The sequence below is a fragment of the Conger conger genome, chromosome 8, assembly GCF_963514075.1.
Source record: "Conger conger chromosome 8, fConCon1.1, whole genome shotgun sequence".
Lineage (NCBI taxonomy): Eukaryota > Metazoa > Chordata > Actinopteri > Anguilliformes > Congridae > Conger > Conger conger.
Genome location: NC_083767.1, coordinates 7,439,070 through 7,460,434, shown reverse-complemented (window position 1 = coordinate 7,460,434; position 21,365 = coordinate 7,439,070). Strand labels below are relative to the sequence as shown.

Sequence of the window (21,365 nt, the reverse complement as noted above, 5' to 3'; positions counted from 1 at the left end):
CTCCTGTCCTAACTGTGTCCACAGGACTTTCAGCAGACACCCAGCACCTCCTAATTTATGGCCCGGTAACTTGTTACTGTCAGAGCCTACCTGACCCAAATTCCGCTATTGACAAAAAGATGAAGTGTTATTTGTTCTGGCTGACCTTTTATTGCACTCTGCCAGGTCCCACACGCTCGCTCTCCCTTTCCCCTTTCCCTCTCTCTGTCTGTCTCTTTCTCTCCTCTCCCCTTCCCCTTTCCCCCTCTCCTTCTTCCCCTTTCCCTCTCTCTGTCTCTCTCCTTATTTCCTTTTCTATCTCTCACTCACTCTCTATTTCCTTTCCCCCTCTCTTTCTTTCCCTTTTTTTCTTTCTTTCTGTTTCTCTCTCAGACTCTCCTCTGTTTGGGCTGTGCTGGGCACTGGCAGGGTTCATTACACAGAGACTCAGAGACACGCTCGCTGACAAGATGTACTGCTGTGGAAGACTCACCCATTCGCTCACTTCTAACACTGCTCTTGTTTCTCTCTCTCTCTCCTTCCCTCTCTCTCTCCCTCTCTTCCTCTCTCCTTCTCTCTCCCTCCCCCCTCTCTCTCTCCCTCTCTCTCTCTCTCTCTCTCCTTCCCTCTCTCTCTCCCTCTCTTCCTCTCTCCTTCTCTCTCCCTCCCCCCTCTCTCTCTCCCTCCCTCTCTCCACAGCTTTCTAAAGAGCGTGAGCGTCTTCAGGCGATGATGGCCCACTTGCACATGAGACCCTCCGAGCCCAAACCGTCTCCTAAACCGGTGAGTGCATATTGCTGCTGTGCAAACAGCACATCGGGCGCTGCCCTGGGGGGAAATGAACGGTGTGGCGGCCAGCGTTAAAAAAAAAAAGAGTTAAAAACGATCATAACGTGAATGACCACCCAAGCAAAAAAAAAAAAAAAGAAAAATGAAATGAAATGAAATGAAGGCAGCAATAGGATTTTTAAATTGTCTGCTTCTTTAGAAGTCATACTATATTATACAAATCCTATCAGATCTCAGCTGTAAGTGACACTGGGAGAGGCACGGCCCCCATAAGTGTGCAAATCATAGACTTGGAGTGTGTGGCCTGTAATGCCGGCCTGTCTGCCTGCAATAGCCGCGCTGCTGAAAACAACCTGCTGGCTGCCGATTGAGCTTAAGGTAGCACTTATATCTGTATGAGCCCAAAGATATCTGTATGGGCAATCATTTTCAAGAAAAAAATATACTGGTATTTAAGTTACAGACGCTGTTGAACATCATCTGAAGTAAAATAGCGGTGGTGTCCTTTTGTCGCGAGCGTGTGTGTGTGTGTGTGTGTGTGTGTGTGTACACACGTATGCGGTTACATAAAGTATACATACAGTTTACGGTGCGCAATGTGTCTAGAGTTTGTATTTAGATTCACTTGCTTGCTGATGTCCAAAAAAATTATACCAAGTGTAAACCACCAAGCAAATATTTTTTGGTTGTAATTGTTCATATGAAAATACCAGACACTTAAAATATTTTGAGGACAAAACATTGTATTATGTTGCAGCTGCTGAGAAACTCTCATTTCAATAGAATAATTTTCCTCATCACTTGCTATCATATAAAGTAGATAATCACAAGATAGAATAATTACCCCATAAATCCGTAAGGAATGTGCAGCTCGTTTCTTTTTTTTTTCCAATTAATTATTCAATCAGTATTTTTTATTTTTTTTTCAAAACTCCAGCAGCGTGGTTACATCTACACTAATAACGAATTTTCAGCCTATAATCCAAAACAGAATATGAATGAATAATGTAAATTAAGTATTACATTACATAAACCACACATGAAAGAATTGCTAATTGCATTTGATGGCGGGCAATTAATGCAGAATTCTTAGTTGAACGGACTGAAATGGAGCCACAGTTTAGGGTTCCCAGTGGAGCGGGAGATGTGGAGTGCCTTTCCACCGTGCCCACTTTAATGCAAGGGCTATAATATACAACAGAAAAATAAAAAAATACAATTTATGTGCTGCTGAAGAGAAGCTTCATAATTGATATCATGGTGGAGATTTACGCTCTCATATGCAGAGTGTGATCTGAAACAGCCCACACATTTGATAAATATTAATAGTATGAATTTATTAGGAGGGTGAAATGAGCTGTGTTGGTTCATCATGCCACCCTTAAAAGCTATCGGCGCTGGAACACAAGGTGCCCGCGTCTCTCTCTGTTATATGACCTCATTTGCTCCCTGAACGGTGCTTCATTAAATGCTACCTTTTGGCCATGGTATGGTTGGATGAGAATCAAAGTTATCTGCGCTGGGAGCCCGGGATAATGAGTTTTACCCTATCCTGGACGTACTGAGATGGGCAGAGGTAACTGCGTGCTCATCCTGCCTCTTACACGCCGGCTGTCGGTGAGATTTAATAAATTCCGTTCTGCCGACGTCGGACCGCCGCCCGCAAACACGTTACGCCTGTTACCAGAGCTGGGAAGACGAGGAGAAAACGCCGTGAATACACACGCTACAACAGCGTCTGTGTGCGCGGTTATTATAAAAGGGCCTTCTCACCAGGCCCCGCGGGATGTTTACCGCCCGTGTTGGCTTCTTCGCCCGACTTCCAGCGTGGAATTACAAGTTGCCATTCTCTTGACCCGCCCGTGTTGCTGTGCGGTGTGACGGATCAAGGTGGAGAGGTGTATTCTGGGAAAACGGCGGGGCTTGCTTCCTTGATGTTGGCCTTGCCGAATTATGTGGACGTTTCGTACCGTAAAGACTACAAACACGCGAGTATTCTCCTGGGAGATCACAGAACAGAACGGAAAGTGTGATCTAACTGTAAGGTGATCGAAACCACAGAAAAGAACAGTAGGTCGTTGAGGCTGGAGTTGGTTTTTAAGGTTGTAGGACCTTTCGCTGGCTCAGAAAAGTCTGTGCGGTCATTCATTGGCAGGACGTGGTGAAAACTCTGAAAAGAACGGTTTACAGTCAAGGTAGCGTACTGTAATCTGGTCCAGTAGAGGTTCAGAGGAGTTAGCAGTTGAAGGCAGTGTACTCAGGATGTGGTGGATGGCTAAAGAGGCCTGTGATTAAAGAGGCTGTGTGGCTGTGGTTCAGAACAGTTTGCGGTTGAAGGGAGCGCACTCTCTCTGTATCAGAGCAGACTGGTTTAGTGGTATGGTCTGTACCGTAGGTCGACCTGGCGGTGGTTTGGTCGTGTTTGGCGGTTGAAGGGAGCGCACTCTCTGTATCAGAGCAGACTGGTTTAGCAGTCAGGCGGTATGGTCTGTACCGTAGGTCGACCTGGCGGTGGTTTGGTAGTGTTTTGCGGTTGAAGGGAGCGCACTTTCTCTGTATCAGAGCAGACCGGTTTAGCGGTATGGTCTGTACCGTAGGTCGACCTGGCGGTGGTTTGGTAGTGTTTTGCGGTCGAAGGGAGCGCACTCTCTCTGTATCAGAGCTGACTGGTTTAGCGGTATGGTCTGTACCGTAGGTCGACCTGGCGGTGGTTTGGTCGTGTTTGGTGGTCGAAGGGAGCGCACTCTCTGTATCAGAGCAGACTGGTTTAGCGGTCAGGCGGTATGGTCTGTACCGTAGGTCAACCTAGTGGTGGTTAGGTAGTGTTTTGCGGTTGAAGGGAGCGCACTCTCTCTGTATCAGAGCAGTCAGGCGGTATGGTCTGTACCGTAGGTCGACCTGGCGGTGGTTTGGTCGTGTTTGGCGGTTGAAGGGAGCGCACTCTCTCTGTATCAGAGCAGACCGGTTTAGTGGTATGGTCTGTACCGTAGGTCGACCTGGCGGTGGTTTGGTCGTGTTTTGCGGTTGAAGGGAGCGCACTCTCTCTGTATCAGAGCTGACTGGTTTAGCGGTATGGTCTGTACCGTAGGTCGACCTGGCGGTGGTTTGGTAGTGTTTTGCGGTTGAAGGGAGCGCACTCTCTGTATCAGAGCAGACTGGTTTAGCAGTCAGGCGGTATGGTCTGTACCGTAGGTCGACCTGGCGGTGGTTTGGTCGTGTTTTGCGGTTGAAGGGAGCGCGTTCGCACGGTTATTTTGATGCGATACGCCAGGGGGTGCCCAGGGCGCTGTCTGTCCTCGTTATAACAGCGCTAATGCTTCTCAGCTGGCTGTCGCCCAAGAAAGAACAATTAGCCGCCATATGCTTGTTTCTGTTCCCCGACAAAACTGCTTATTTGTTGTGTGTTAAAAACCCACAAAGCTGATGAATCAAGCCCCTGAGCCCGTAGCTCTGTCGTTTCTCCGCGGCTTTCTTCTCCACAATCCCGCGGTCAGGGCCGCAGTTCGACAGCGTCAGCCTGATTGGTATCTTTTATTCTTTTCTCCGAGTGCGTCTGTATCTCAGCTGATGGTTGTGTCAGTGTTCACAGGTGAACAGCATTATTTTGGCCCCGGTTTTATCCCTAAAGGTAAATACTGTTTGTAGTCTGTAAGGTACCGCACTGTATCAGTTAAGGAGCAGGTTAAATGTGCCGCCAACATCGCCCAAAGAAGGGGGGTTTTCAGTCAGCTGGGGAGGCAGTGTCTCGTCATAAACTAGCACCCCCTGTTGGTCAGTTGGGCTCACAAGCTGTTAATCTTCACATGAACAGTCTTCCTCTGACTCATGTCTGTGCCAGACCTGGGTCAAACATATCATTGTTTCGAATTCAAATACTTTTCTTCGCTATGCTGAGCGTGTCTGGTGTATTGGAACCTTTCAAATACAAAAAAAATAATAATACTTTGGTCTTCGAGATTGGCTTAATTGCACCAGACAAGATCAATTGAGCACAGAAAAGTAATTGAATCCAAAACTATTACGTAATTGACCCAGGCAGCAGTGGCCGCTAACGACGAGTACGATTGGTCGTCCCAAATTTGTTGTGAAGGCGGAGAAAGGATCAAATAAAATACTAATCGTGCGATGCTCCTTTTCCAGAGCACCAGCTCGTCAGCGTTAAGCGACACTAATCGTCAGTTGAAAATGATACTTCCAATAGAGTTGGCAAACCTGACATTTCATTATATTTGTTAACACGTGGCACAAATGATTGCTAATGGGGACGTAGCGTACCGATTCTCCCCTCTCGCTAGCTCCAATCATATTTAATTTGCGCATTACCAGCGTCCTCTGGCTAATTTGCAATTAAGACAATTTCGTTTGGAATGTGTCGCCATGCCATTAACCATTCCGGGGAATTAATACGGAGACGGGAAGGTCAGGGGCAAATTTTCCAGTCGGCTGGAGCCTCTCAGCTGAGATTCGGAACCGAAAGTAAAAAACGTATTTATAAAAAAAAAAAAAAAAAGAAAGAAAAAGAGAGAAAAAAACGCACTTGGATTACAGCCGCACGTTTCTGGGAGGCCTTAATGATGAGGCTGATGTGGCAGGATTTAATTTGGGGACTGGGAACGGGACCAGGGGCTCCATTCAGACGCGCTGGTGTTGGGGGGGTCCCCGCGCAGAGAGAGGGGGCAGGGTTTGGGTACTGGATTGAGATGGCTGCGATAACACCGGAGCAGATCATTAGATAATCTCTAACAGTGTGCTCTAATTAGAATTCTTATGATACAATTTCATCCTGTAATTAGCCCAGATTGGCTGCTTCCTCCGCAGCTTGTTACCGGGGAGAGTGCAGCTGCAGTCGCTGAATCTGCTCTCGTCTGTCAGCGCCTCTTTCTAAAAAGCCTGCCCCCTCTCTCCCTCTCCCTCCCTCTCTCCCTCTCTTTCTCTTTTCTAAACCTCTCTTCCTCTCCCTTTTTCCGACCCCTCCCTCTCTCTCCTCCTTTCACTCTTGTGTTCCCGTTCCCGCCCCCCCCCCCCACCACCTCCTGTTTCACTCCCCCCCCACCCCCACCCCCTTTCCCCCCGCAGCTCAACCTGGTGTCGAGCGCCACCATGTCGAAGAACCTACCCTCCGCCTCCCCTCCCAACTTACCTCAGACCCCCACCACGCCCACGGCCCCCGTCACCCCGCTGTCCCAGGTGCCCTCCGTCCTCAGCGCCGCCAGCGTGCCGGGGGTCGGCGCCATCCGGAGGCGGCACTCCGACAAGTACTCCGTGCCCATGTCCTCAGGTACGCCCGCCGGCTAGCACGTCCGCGCGACAGCCTCGCCGTTCACCTGCTAGCATTGCGCTTCCTCGCACCATCTGCTAGTGTTGCCCTGCCTACTGCCATCCACTAGCATTGCTGTAGCTAGCACCATCCGCGAGCAATGCTTCAGCTAGTGCCGTCTGCTAACAATGCTCTACCGAGCGCCATTCACTAGCGTTGCTAAAGATAGCGCCATGCGCTAGCATCGTTACGGCTAGCATCTTCGGCTAACATTGCTCAACTGTAGCCAGCAAAGCTAGCCATGCTATCCATTCACTAGCATCGATTTAGCCAACGGGCTGCCATGCATTTTATTTGCGACCACTGCTTCAGTTAGCACACAACTAGCAAGCTAGCCATGCCATTATTTTGTTAGCACTGCTTTAGCGAGTACACAGCTAGTGACCTAGCCACGACACTGCACACTACGCGACACAGCACTTAAGATTGTTTTCTGTTTTTTTTTAGAACAAAACATGAAACTTTTTTGTCTTATTAGCTTGATTATAATTATATTGAATAAGAACACAAAAAGCTCTGACTGTGCACTAATTTTAAAATCATGAATTTTATTACCCTCAATTAATTTTTTTTTGCATCAATTACATAGCTGCAGAGAAAATGTAATTTGTGAATAATACTGGCATTCATGTTTAAATGTATTTCTTCAGAAAAGAAAAAAGGAAAAGTATAATAATAATTATATTCAGATAAATGTGTTGTATAAAGGTTCAATTAAATGTCTCCAGTCTGATGTTTGTATTTACTGAGAAGTGCGTATTAGTATGTAAGGGCATATATTATTTGAATATGTAATAAAATGTCTGGCGGCTGTAATCTCCATTCCTGTGTAAGTGTTTTAAGAGTCCTCCGGAGAGGAATTGATTAAAGTTGTATTTTGTTAGACATGTAAAACGATGATATTATTTTTCCTCTCTCTCTCTCTCTCCCCCTTTTATTTAATTTGATAAAAATCCAATGTGAATTTTTTTTTTTCACCTAAAGGATTAAAAATGTACCCAATTATTTCAGGCAGTGATACACTATTTATTTTTTTATTTTATTTTTTTTTCCCAGAGATCGCCCCAAATTACGAGTTCTATAAGAACGCGGACGTCCGTCCTCCGTTTACGTATGCAACCCTCATAAGGCAGGTGAGTGGAAAATAAATGAGCGGGGGCCGATTAGATGGAAATTAATTGCTGCCTAAATGAAGGGAAGGCTTTGAGGGAAGTGGCGCCCGGCGCGGGTCGTAAAGCGGGTAGTAAAGCGGTGTGTGCTGTCGTCTCATTCCCAGGCCATCATGGAGGCCGGGGACATGCAGCTCACTCTTAATGAAATCTACAGCTGGTTCACGCGGACGTTCGCCTACTTCAGACGCAACGCCGCAACCTGGAAGGTACGCCCCCCTCCCCCCGAAACAACCCCCCCGAACACTCCTCCTCCTCCTCCTCCCTCTCCTCCCTCCCATCCCTCTCTCCGAGCCGGCCTTTCTCTTTCAGAGAAGAAGCGGGGAACATTTATTTACTTGACACCGGCAGATTAGTATCTCCTCTGCGTTCTCTCTGAGCCCACCTCTTGAATGGAGTGACTGTGGCGCTCTCGCGACTGACAGGCGGAAGAATAATTTTACCTCTGATATCGTTTTCTAATTCGGTGCAATTAATAGGCCAGGCTAGCATGCGGCGGCCGGGCCTGACATGCTAATTACAGTGTGGCCACTCAGTCATCAACACCTTTGTTACACGCCACGTATTACTTTTCTTGGGCGCCACGTATTATTGGCTAATTAGTTTGAAAAATGGCTGTTTGCCTTGCGCAACAAATGGAGGCTTTGTGGGTTTTTCTCTTCTTTTCTTTTTTTTGTCCTCTCTCCCGTGTTCTTCTTCTCTCTGTCCCGGCCGGTTCCTCTCTGTACACACATCGTACCTCATGCTCCAGACCAGAGGTGTCACAAGAGAGACTGTGGGTTATGTCCATCAGCCTGGAACTAAAAGAAAGAAGGGACTGTGGGGTGGGGGTACGGTCGGGCTGAAAATGGCCCTGTCAGAACAGAAACACAGTTTATTTACGTAGACAAAAGCCCTCGTTTATATCCCTGTCCAAACAACTTCATTGTCCGCTTCCTACACGGAGAGAGGGGGAGACACAGGACTAAAATGTGTCTGTTGGCGTGTCTATTTCAGGGGGAGAGGACGGTGTCTGGGCAGATAAGCCCCCGATGTTCTGCTTTATTTTCCATTCAGAAGGAGGCGGGGGCGGGGGTGGGGGGGGCTGAAACATCAATTAGCCACGAGCCGTTGTGAGGCGCGGGGGCCGGGGCTCGGAGAACCCGGACCTTCATCAGCATACTAAGGACTCCAGCGCACTAGATTTACCAAAGTGAATTAATTTGGATTTAAAATGCAAATGATTCGCAGCAAGCGATTACTGATTTACACGAGTGTGAAAACCTCAGGAGACTCCTCACTTATGAGGTGTTTAGACGTTTGTGTGGTTTTTTTTTTGTGATGTTTTTGTAAATGGATTAAATTGTTTTATTTGTGCCGTCGACTGCTCACATCACCAAATATTTTCATTCCGGAGGACAAAAGAAGACATTTTATATTATCCGGCAGCGCACTCGAGATGAATTTGAGATCTTTTATTATCGGAGTGTCCCTGTTTGTGTGTGTATTTTCTTTCGCACATTTTTCCTTTGTAGCGTGTTAGGGAGATGATGTCTGATGGGCCTGTCATTTGATTAACTGGGGGAAAATGTGAAATAAAGGTGATTTAATATCTCAGCTTGGTCTCATCAGATGGGCTGAGGGACTCGCTGCACGTTCTGAAGGGCTTATTAGTTCTAACTATACGGCATGCATAATAAAGCCTCTCATTTGCTCATTAATATTAAAATTATCATATTCAGAGCCATGGGCATTAAGATCAATCAAATCCTTGGATTTCCAGGTCTGATGCTAGATCTGCTTTTGACTTTGGCTGCTTTTTTTTTTTAAATCCTATTCTTCAAGCGAATCCGACGCGCCACTGTTTTAATGCGCCAGTGAAAATAATAATAATATGTGCAGAAATTAAACAATGGCTTATTATTTGCCAGGTTCCCCACACGTTTTAATTAGCTGTGTTTGTGGATAAACGGAGGGTGTGTTAGTAGATAGTAAATTGAGCTGAATATAATTCTTTCTCTTGATGACCGGTGCATATATGATTTTGCGGGTGGGGGCAGGGGGGAACGGGGCCGTTAATGAGATATGAGCTTTACGGTTTGGGCATTGTCCCTTTGATGGCGGGTTGCTTTTCCGAGCGGCGTGACAACAGTTTATCCGACAGAAACGCGCGGGCGATCCGCCGTTATCCGCACTGGAGATGGCGCATTTGCATATGGTCCTGGTGTTGGGAATTAAGAGGTGTCATGAAAGCTTTTTAATGATGTCCATAATGGAGCCTGCGCGCTTCCCTCCCACATTTTAAGCACTGATGTCACCCCCCCCCCAGCCCCACGGACGACCCCCCCCCCCCACACACACACACACACACAAGCACACACACACACATCCACACACACACGCACACACTCACACACACGCGCATACACACAGACACACACACACACACACACACTCACACACACGCGCATACACACAAGCACACACACAGACACACACACACACCCACACACACGCACACACTCACACACACGCGCATACACACAAGCACACACACAGACACACACACACACCCACACACACGCACACACTCACACACACGCACATACACACACACACACACACACACACAAGCACACACACAGACACACACACACACCCACACACACGCACACACTCACACACACGCACATACACACACACACACATACACACACACACACACCCACACACAAGCACACATACAGACACACACACACATCCACACACACACACACAAGCACACACACACACACAAGCACACACACAGACACACACACGCTCCCACACACACACACACGCACTCACACACACTCACACACACATGTGCGCGCACACACACACGCACACACACAAACGCGCACGCATGCACTCATCCACACACACACTCACACACACACGTGCGCACTCGCACACACACACACACACACTCACCCTGTCCTTATCAGTGGGGTTCTACACAGGACATGACGAGGTGGACCCTGATTGCACTGGCATTTCCACTGATACTGTCATCGGCAGAGATACCGCGGTTCAGACCGCTTTAACACGAGAGCCGGCGCCCGACACGGACCCTATTAAAGTAGCATCACGAGGACCCCCTGCACCGTTATCACATGACCATCGCCACGACAACTCTCTCATCAGCTTATTTACACTTAACAATATTTAGAGGTTTAAATCGACAGATCCCACTGAGATAGCTGTACGGATGTGACTTCAGCCCTCTTATAGTCCGCGGACAAAGGGATCAAAGGGGGATGAAGATCTGAAAGTAAATGTTAAACCTGCTCTTTGCTCATGTCCTGTTTCTGCTCTCTTTGTGTGTCTGGCGCAGAACGCGGTGCGGCACAACCTGAGCCTGCACAAGTGCTTTGTGCGCGTGGAGAACGTGAAGGGGGCGGTGTGGACCGTGGACGAGATCGAGTACCAAAAGAGGAGGTCCCAGAAGATAACGGGGTGCGTGGCACACGCACACACACACACCCGCACGCACACACACATGCACACACACACACACACCCACACACACACCCACACGCACACACGCGCAGACACATACACACACACCCCCACACACACACGGTCTGTGAGATTAGCCAATCAGAGAGAGGCCACACAGTCACATGGTGCTGATGAGTGGCCTTCCCTTCTCTTTTTTTGGTGTTGTGATTGTTCAGTTCTTTCTTTCACTCTTTCTTTGGGTATTTCTGTTTTACTTCATAACGCCTCCGCTTTGATATTATTTTCCTCACAAGCAGTGTTTTTGTGTGTGTCAAGGCTACAGCCAGCAGTGATGTTGCAGTTTATTTCGTTTTTCTGCTTATTCATTAGTTTTCATCATAATTTGGTGCAGATTTGAATGGGCTCCTGCAGGAATCGGGCACTGTGCCAGCCTCCACCCTGTGTGACTCAGTCTTACAGCACAGTTCTGTTTTATGCTCCCTGACAGAAAGGACGTGGGCTGTCTCTGTTTCTCTCCAGTTGTAGTCAAAGTGCACTCTGATCCTTACAATATGAGCTTTTATCTTCTGGTGGCAGTCGGTGAATTAATTGCTCTCTTTCTGACGCAAGTCGAGCCACAGCGCAAATGAAGGAGCGATGACAGATGCCTTTTTCCTCCGTATCTGATAGTTATTCTGCTTTTTCTGTGTTCTCAGGAGTCCCACGCTAGTTAAGAACCTCCCATCCAGCCTGGGCTACGGAGCGGCACTTAACGCCAGCCTACAGGTAAACACCCCCCCTCCTGTCCGTCCTCCACACCAGTCACCCGCCCCGCCGCCCGGCTGCACAATCTGCCGTGCACACCGTCCCCTGAAAGGGGGTTTTTAGAGAAGGACACTGCACGGGGAGTGGAGTAGCATCTCCGGAGCGGTCGGTCAGTTGCGGATCAGATCAGGAAGCTGTGTGAGAGCGGGTCTGTCTGGCGCAGGGTCTGAGAGGGAAGAAGGACCCCCTGTGGTGGACACTGGGAGCTGTTTTTAATCTCAGATTGATAGCAGCCTTTGCACATGCAAGTGGGCACGCATTAATATTTATCCCGGGTGTCATAAATGATTCGGCATCAGAGCAACAGTGAGCGAGGTGCTCGTGGCGAAAACTTTAAAATTTAATTACCGAATATAATTTTTATGTGCGGGAGGCGAAATGTCAAGACTTTTTTATTTTGAGGTAAAGTTTGGCTCATTTTAATAGTCAGGAAGTGGCTTGTTTTTAAGTGTAAATTGTGGGTTCATGGCCCTGTCGTGGGAAGCAATGGCGTTTCATTAGGCGGCAGATTATGCATAACTCTAATGATGTGGTCACCGCCGATGCATTTCTCTGCAGTGCTTCTGCAGAGGGGTCCGTCTGCGAGGTGGAAGGGGAAGGTTTACGTGCGTGTGTGTGTGCGTGTGTGTGTGTGTGTGTGTGTCTGAGGCGGCCGTATGTTGGGTCAGAAACACATCTGGGTGCCAGGTTAAAATGAACGTGAACTCGTTAGCGTATCGGCTGTGGTTGCTGCTATTTGTATTGCTGTTTGGAAGGTTTGTAAAGAGTTTATGTGGAGTGGGAAACAGACCTCTGTGAGTAAAATAATAATGGGGTGATGATCGGTGATTGTGCGGAGATCACTGGAGGTCAGTGTTATAAATACAGAGGTACTGCTTAACAGCTCCTGTGTTTCTGTGTGTTTGTGTGTATGTGTGTGCGTGTGTGTTTGTGTGTATGTGTGTGCGTGTGGGTGTGTGTGTGTGTGTGTATGTGTGTGCATGTGTGCGTGTGTGTGTGTGTCTGTGTGTGTATGCGTGTGTATGTGTGTGTGTGTGTATGTGTGTGCGTGTGGGTGTGCGTGTGTGTTTGTGTGTATGTGCGTGTGCGTGTGTGTGTGTGTGTATGTGTATGTGTGTGTGTGTGTCTGTGTGTGTGTGTATGCGCGTGTGTGTACGTGTGTGTGTGTGTGTATTCACGCGTGTGTGTGTCTGTGTGTGTGTATGCGCGTGTGTGTGTGTCTGTGTGTGTGTATGCGCGTGTGTGTACGTGTGTGTGTGTGTGTGTGTGTGTATGTGCGTGTGTGTGTATGTGTATGTGTGTGTGTGTGTCTGTGTGTGCGTATGCGCGTGTGTGTACGTGTGTGTGTGTGTATGCGCGTGTGTGTACGTGTGTGTGTGTGTGTGTATTGACGCGTGTGTGTGTCTCTCAGGCTGCCCTGGCGGAGAGCAGTTTGCCCATGCTGGCCAACCCGGGGCTGATGAGCAGCAGCTCCACCGGCCTGATGAACTGCAGCTCCGTCCTGCTGCAGTCCCCCACGGACGACATGAACGGCTCCCTCGATCACCTGGACACCAACGGCCACGCCAGCCCCGGCTACTCTCCACACGCGCACATGTGAGTCTCTAACACTGTAACACTGTAACACTACACTATACACGCCTTTAACTATTTAACACTACACTGCACTATACACGCCTTTAACTATTTAACACTACACTACACTATACACGCCTTTAACAATTTAACACTACACTACACTATACACGCCTTTAACTATTTAACACTACACTACACTATACACGCCTTTAACTATTTAACACTACACTGCACTATACACGCCTTTAACAATTTAACACTACACTATACACGCCTTTAACTATTTAACACTACACTACACTATACACGCCTTTAACTATTTAACACTACACTACACTATACACTCCTGTAACAATTGAACACTACACTAAACACGCCTTTAACAATTTAACACTACGCTACACTATACACGCCTTTAACAATTGAACACTACACTACACTATACACACCTTTAACGATTTAACACTACACTACACTATACACGCCTTTAACAATTTAACACTACACTACACTATACACGCCTTTAACAATTTAACACTACACTATACACGCCTTTAAAAATTTAACACTACACTATACACGCTTTAACAATTTAACACTACACTATACACGCTTTAACAATTTAACACTACACTATACACGCCTTTAACAATTTAACACTACACTACACACGCCTTTAACAATTTAACACTACACTACACTATACACACTTAACAATTTAACACTACACTACACACTCCTGTAACAATTGAACACTACACTATACACGTCTTTAACAATTTAACACTACACTACACTATACACGCCTTTAACAATTTAACACTACACTACACTATACACGCCTTTAACAATTTAACACTACACTACACTATACACGCCTTTAACAATTTAACACTACACTATGCACGCTTTAACAATTTAACACTACACTATACACGCCTTTAACAATTTAACACTACACTATACACGCTTTAACAATTTAACACTACACTGCACACGCCTTTAACAATTTAACACTACACTACACTATACACGCCTTTAACAATTTAACACTACACTACACTATACACGCCTTTAACAATTGAACACTACACTACACTATACACGCCTTTAACGATTTAACACTACACTACACTATACACTCCTGTAACAATTGAACACTACACTAAACACGCCTTTAACAATTTAACACTACACTACACTATACACGCCTTTAACAATTGAACACTACACTACACTATACACACCTTTAACAATTGAACACTACACTACACTATACACGCCTTTAACAATTTAACACTACACTACACTATACACGCCTTTAACAATTGAACACTACACTACACTATACACGCCTTTAACTATTTAACACTACACTACACTATACACGCCTTTAACAATTTAACACTACACTACACTATACACGCCTTTAACAATTTAACACTACACTACACTATACACGCCTTCAACAATTTAACACTACACTACACTATACACGCCTTTAACAATTTAACACTACACTATACACGCCTTTAACAATTTAACACTACACTGAACACACCTTTAACACTACACTGTACTCACTTTTAACACTACACTGAACACTGAAATTTACAGACATGTTACACTGCACTCGCTTTCAACAATACATTTCATTTCAGCTTAACTATAATGCAGTGACCTTAGCACTGCACTGCAGTACAAGAGGGCAGCACAGAGAATATTCTCATTGCCTGTAAACAGGGCCAGATTGTACATATTCATGTGGAGAAATTTACAGCAAATCCTTTTTGTCTGTCGTTTATATAGACATTCTTTCAAAGCAATATGTATTAAAATATATGCATTTTATTACACATTTGCAAAAAAACTTTACTGTGGAATGTCAAATCTATAAATGTGAAGTAAATAAGGCCTCAGTTTTAATTACTCCACTGTCTGCATTGTAGGGGTTTAGATGTTATATTTTATGCAAGACGGTTCCTATTAATATTTAGCAGCTAACTGTATCATTAATTAGTTTAAAATCTTTGCCATTCCATCTTTTTTAATGGAGCAGAGAGAGGAGGACTATTAAAAATTAATGTCTTGTGGGTTTCAGAAATGTGTGTGTAACGAATGTATCTGCCTAATCAGTGATGTCAGACATGTGACTGGCCCGTGTTTACCAAACCGGGGGGGTGAGGCGGGGGGGGCACTGGGGTCTGTATGGAGCACTGCTTTCTCTCTCTCTCTCCCTCTCTCTCTCTCTCTCTCTCTCTCTCTCTCTCTCTCTCTCTAAAACCATCCTTGGCGATTTATCCTCATTGCTGTCCAATGATGTGTGCCTCAGAAATAGATGATCTTGTAACGGCCATTTTCACATGGACACAGTCCTACATCAGCTGCAAGGCCCAACTGCAGTCATACAGCTTAGAAAACTGTTTATAATAGCAATGATGATCATAATAGTGATAATAATAATAATCATAATAATAATAACAATAATAATCACTCAACAAGGGAGGGTGAAGGGACGAAAATACAAAATGGCAGACCAATACTTCCAGATTCATAATTGATATCATATTGTATCATCTGTGTATTAGCATGACTGTGTCTTCCTTTGTGAGTGGGGCACAGTGCAGTGGTGTCTGCACCCTTTATACTTTTGTGGACAATATTAATAGTAGTAATAATAATAATAGTAATGCATTGTCTTAAATGTAATAATGTAGTTTATTAGATGGTATTATTATGTTCATTATTATGTTAATTTTTGAGGTTCAAGACAAGCTGAAACAGAAGTTAGAGCAGCAGTAGCATATACATGAGTGAAACAGTGTATTTCTGGGACATTTTTGAAGGGTGGGGAGTCAATTTTACTGATATCAAATGAGGAGGGGGACGTCAAATGAGGAATGTGTGAAAAGGATATTGATTGGAGGGGAACGGAAAATTTACAGAACATTTCAGTAACATTGCAGGAACATTTTGTGTTTGCTGGGCAGAGCTCGGTTAGTAAAGTTTTAATAACGAGTCCATCCTGCCCACACACCCACACTGTACGCCTTACTCTCTCTGTCTCCCTCTCTCCCTCTCTCCCCCTCTCCCTCTCACTCTCCCTCTCTCCCTCTCCCTCTCTCTCTCTCTTCCTCTCTCTCTCTCTCTCCCCACTGCTCTCTCAAAATGGAGAGAGTGTGTTCTGAGAGGGTCTGTTCAGAGCACTCTCTCTCCCTCTCTCCCTCTGTCCCCTCTCTCCCTCTCTCCCCTCACCCCCCCCTCTCTCCCTCTCTCCTCTCTCTCTCTCTCTCTCTGTTCTGAGAGGGTCTGTTCAGAGCACTCTCTCTCCCTCTCTCCCTCTCTCCCTCTCTCCTCTCTCTCTCTCTCTCTGTTCTGAGAGGGCCTGTTCAGAGCTCCTTAAATAATGCACACACGGTAATGAAGCGGGTGAGCAGGACGTACCCACGAAGGCGGAAACAAACTTCACAGCCCACCCAACCACGGTCAGACACATCTCTGTCTGGTCCCTGCGCCTCCGGAGGTGAATGCTGACCACAGACTGCTGGCCTGGTCCCGGGCCTCAGCCCTGCTCGAGCCTGGGTTAGGAAGCACAGCACTAGACCAGATAAACGCAGCGGAGTGAATCAGGAAGGCATCAAGGCCACTGCACAGTACACACACTGCATTCTGATACAGAAATACAGTGAAAGTGTATTTTCCATATGAAATATGTTCCAATAATGTAGTGAACATTATTGTTCTTCAAGGATCAAATTACCCAAATGTACCCTGAAAGTACAGTAATGTTATCTTTGGGTACAAAAAGGTACAAATTAATAATATATTGCTGGCTAGTACAATGTTATGTACCTAAAGGGTACCCGCCCCATCGACAAGAATCTGTACCTTTTTAGACACTTCTTTTTGTACCTTCTGTTTCTGAGAGTGTATTTGTGGCACTTTCAGTTAGAATACGCAACCGTGAAGCTGGTGTTTTGGGTCAGTGGAGGGTCTGGTGTTTTGAAGTGCCTCTGTTTCTGGTGTTTTGAAGTGCCTCTGTTTCTGGTGTTTTGAGGCGCCTCTGTTTCTGGTGTTTTGAGGCGCCTCTGTTTCTGGTGTTTTGAGGCGTTTCTGTTTCTGATGTTTTGGGTCAGTAGAGGGGCTGGTGTTCTTAGGCGTCTCTGTTTCTGGTGTTTTGGGTCAGTAGAGGGGCTGGTGTTTTGAGGCGCCTCTGTTTCTGGTGTTTTGAGGTGTTTCTGGGGGTCGGGGGATGGCGATGCTGACAGGTTGTTGGGGGAAGTCGAGCTGAGGCGACGGCCCTCCCTGCCACACGCTAAATGAAACCCCGGGGCAGGGAGGCACACCGCCGGGGCAGGGAGGCACACCCCCGGGGCAGGAGAGAGTGACCCCCGGCCGGGCCTCCCCGCAGGCCGCAGAGATGAAGAAGCAGCCTGCTGCTGGTCTAACAGGCTCCAGATGCTCGTGCAGATGTGCTCTATCGCCATTCAGCGTCTCAGACGCTAAATTCATCGCACATTCCCTCCTCTCGCTTATTACTGTTTTTACACGCACGCTCAGAAACGTGGAGGTACATTATTATTCTTCAAGGATCACATTTCCTGATTGTACCCTGAAAGTACAGTAATGTTCTCTTCTGGGTCCAAATTAATACGTTTTTCAAGCAAAAAAGGTACAAATTAATTATATGTTGCTGGCTACAATTATTATCATTTTATTTTTGTTGTTGGGCACAATTTTATGCACCGATAGGGTACCGCCCCTGCAACATGCATTTGTACCCTTTTAGGCACTGTTTGTGCCTTTATTTCTGAGAGTGGGATATTTCAGTCCCATCGCAGGACACAGCCTTTCCCACTGGACTATCCGTGACGTTCCCGGTTTTTCCGATGAGCGGGCAGTTACGGCCGCCCGTCACTCCGCGCCCTGATTGGACGACCCTCCTCCTTCAATTACGCGCCTCTCCCTCATTACAATACGCGGCTAATGACGTTATTCGCCGCGTATCTCCGCGTGATTGCGAGCAATAATCCCGCCGTAATACGCGCGAGTCTCGGTCCAATTGCGCTCATGAATTCAAAGATACATAGCTGGCATTTATTCCCGACTCCGTAATGCTTGCTGCTCATTAAATGCTAAATGACTCACCCAGACGTCTTAATACACTGTAAAGTAACTGTGAGAACTAATCATCTTTCTGCTGCCTGGCCCTGGCACGCCGGGTGCTGGTGATTTATAATTCATGCAGATTGAGGCTGTGCGCGCCGTTCATGGCCACGGCAGACCCAGCCTGCCTGTGGTATCTGTGAGCACACATCTGTAGGACTGTTTGTTATTGTGTGATAAATACAGGTGACAGTGCTTTTAGACGGCTTTGTCCCTCACGGGGCCCTGGGGACGTTATCGCTCCGAAGACCGCGTCCCGTTCTTTAAAGCGCTAATTGTTGAGCGGGAATCGGGATTTAGGCCAGGAGTAATTACATTCATGATGTGAGTGGAAGTGCTTAAAAATTAATTCAATAATATCGCTGAACCTTTAATGCATTTTCATATAGCGCTAGGGCTCTTTTAACGTGTAACCCTTAACGTCTTTTTCCGAGTAAAACCTACAGCCCTGTCACCAATCTGATCCCAGCATTCTCCCACCGCTGGGGGAGGGGGTGTGTTTATTGTGTATTGTGTTACCCCCATTCGAACTCCTCTGTTCAAAAGCACCTGGAATTCTGGGTAATTGGCCAGGGTTCTGAAAAGGCAAGCCTTCTCCACCCAACAAGATCTGAATAATAAGTTATTTTGCTATAAATATTAAAGTAATCTGTACCTTTTAAAATTCTTTTCAAATTCAAAGGTGTCCCTGTCATTGATACATGTAGCCCAGGAGAAATCTGCCAGACGTTCTGATAGAGAGACTGTACTTGATAAAGATCCCCCCCCCCCACCCCCACCCCCTCCTCCAGATCCACTGGGATTCCCTGATGCATCTAATGTGTCAAAAATAATTAGGTTTTGTCAGATTTATCATTGTAGCGCAAACCCCAGCCTGGGTAGGCCCCGATCGTGTTAAGCCTTGTTTGTGTGTGACAGCGTTATTATTCTTGTTAGTCGCCGTCTCCCTCACTGTTTGTTGGGAAATGTCCTCCCGGTTGAGCCGACATGGCGCCCGTAACCCCGCGTTCCTCCCGGCGCGCGTATTGACAGCGGGTAAAGATACTCGTTCATTTGGAGATAAAAACATGCATCATCATGTGTGAGTGAGCTGGCAGAGCTGAAGGTGATTAATGGCGGAGAGGGGCTGCAGGTTTCTCTCTGGAGGAGAGGCAGCCATCCCAGGCCTGCATATTAATGGCAGATTGCCGTTTCTATTAAGCAGATAAAGAAGGCAGGACTCCGCTGGCCCCAGGGGCAAGGGGATGAGAAATTCTCCATTATTTATAAATGCTGTTTTTTAACCAGGTGTCATCGGTAAACTCTTCTGAGCTGAACGTGACCCCGCGCTGTTCCTGCCAAAAAACGCCTTTTTCACCGAGCGGTGTGTTTATGTGTATGGTCAACGTGATCGCGGCTTCTTTCAGTACTGGTGCTCACAGTACACACACACACACACTCTCTCTCTCACTCTCTCTCTCTCTCACATGCACACACACACACACACACTCTCTCTCTCTCTCACATGCACACACACACTCTCTCTCTCTCACATGCACACACACACACTCTCACTCTCTCTCTCTCTCACATGCACACACACTCTCACTCTCTCTGTCTCACACACACTATCTCTCTCTCTCACACTCTCACACACACACTCACACACACACACAGCACACACACACTCTCTTTCTCACACACACATACACACTCACACACACATACACACACACTCACACAATTTCACACAGAAACACACACACCCTCTCTCTCTCTTTCTCTCTCACACACACACTCTCATCCACACACACACACACAGCGCGGTTATGAATGCTTCCTCTGGTCCGCTCCTGCATTGTCTCTCCCCTGCATCTCTAATTACCTTTTATAAATAGCAGCGTGAAAAGTATGTGATCACAGGCAGATGAAATGCCAGCCAACCTTGTAAGCAAACATTTCAATAATTTATGAAAGGATACCCCTGATTTTCCCCATTAAACCCTTCTGTGGAGCCAGGAGTGCTCACTGTTCTGTCAGGAGACAGCACTGCTCCTGGCATACCTAATGACTGGAGCCATCTTCCCTGTAATTGTCTCTCAGTGTGTTATTGGGAACGTCTAGCTGTGTGTTATCTGCCATTATCATAACATGCACCTCAATGTTTCCAATTTCCAAGGTTCAAAACCTCCATTGTCCATTGTGCGCTGTCAGCGTTTCGCGACTTTGCGTCAAACAAAAATCTGTAGCATGACAACCGCACGTAACACGCGTGTGCGCTGTGTTGATTGACAGGGCGCAGATTCACGTCAAAGAAGAGCCGCTAAACATGGAGGACGAGGACTGCCCGATGTCGCTGGTGACGACAGCCAACCACAGCCCGGAGCTGGAGGACGAGCGGGAGCTGGAGGAGGGGAATCTGTCGGAGGACCTGGAGTAGCGCCTTCAGGCCGGACCCCACAGAACCAACAGAACCCCGCAGACTTTACTGTGACTATTTATTGAGCATGCATCACGGAGCCGGCCCGGAGGAACTCTTTCTGAAAGCCCTCCGGGAAGCAGAGAGACGGGGTACGAACTGCTCGCTTTTTAACCCACAAAGACTTGGTTCCTTACAGACTCAGAATGGCCTGGCCATGCGCGAGGGGGGGAAGATAAAGGAAATTCATCACCACGGGCTCCGGCGCTGAACAAAAACCAAGGAGGGAGTGTGTTCTGTAGAAAGCTATGGCCTCATATACTGCCAAAAAATAGTTTTACTTTCATTCAGTGTGAATTTCAAACATACAGTAGTTGTTGATAATAGAGACAATTGCTGGTCCAATTCAAGTTGTTGCTCTTAAATCATTTGCACAGGAGTAGTGTCAGAAATTAGCATCACAGCCTGTTTGTTGCTACATTATATTGACCAGTATTTTTATTTTTATTTTATTTTTCCATTCGTTCGTTAAGTTATCGTTTTGGCACCACCAACTGTAAATGACATTTGTTTAGTCACCAACAACAGAACCACTGTCTCAGACTGTTGCAACTGTCCAAAAAAAAGAAGAAAAAAAGAGAAAAAAGTAGGCTTCCAAGTCTCTGTTTGTGCTGAAATGTAA

General features: G+C 46.6%; 1 protein-coding gene across 1 annotated transcript in view; it reads left to right on the top strand.

The window, feature by feature from the left end:
• Nucleotides 1-20,928, top strand: part of LOC133134809 (forkhead box protein P2-like) — a 139,266-nt gene extending 118,338 nt beyond the window's left edge. The window contains 8 exon segments of the mRNA XM_061251241.1: nucleotides 679-762; nucleotides 5,845-6,046; nucleotides 7,142-7,218; nucleotides 7,362-7,463; nucleotides 10,610-10,731; nucleotides 11,433-11,502; nucleotides 12,953-13,137; nucleotides 20,560-20,928. Coding sequence (XP_061107225.1) covers nucleotides 679-762; nucleotides 5,845-6,046; nucleotides 7,142-7,218; nucleotides 7,362-7,463; nucleotides 10,610-10,731; nucleotides 11,433-11,502; nucleotides 12,953-13,137; nucleotides 20,560-20,704 — 987 coding nt within the window. The 3' untranslated portion in view covers nucleotides 20,705-20,928.
• The last annotated feature ends 437 nt before the right edge of the window (nucleotides 20,929-21,365 follow it).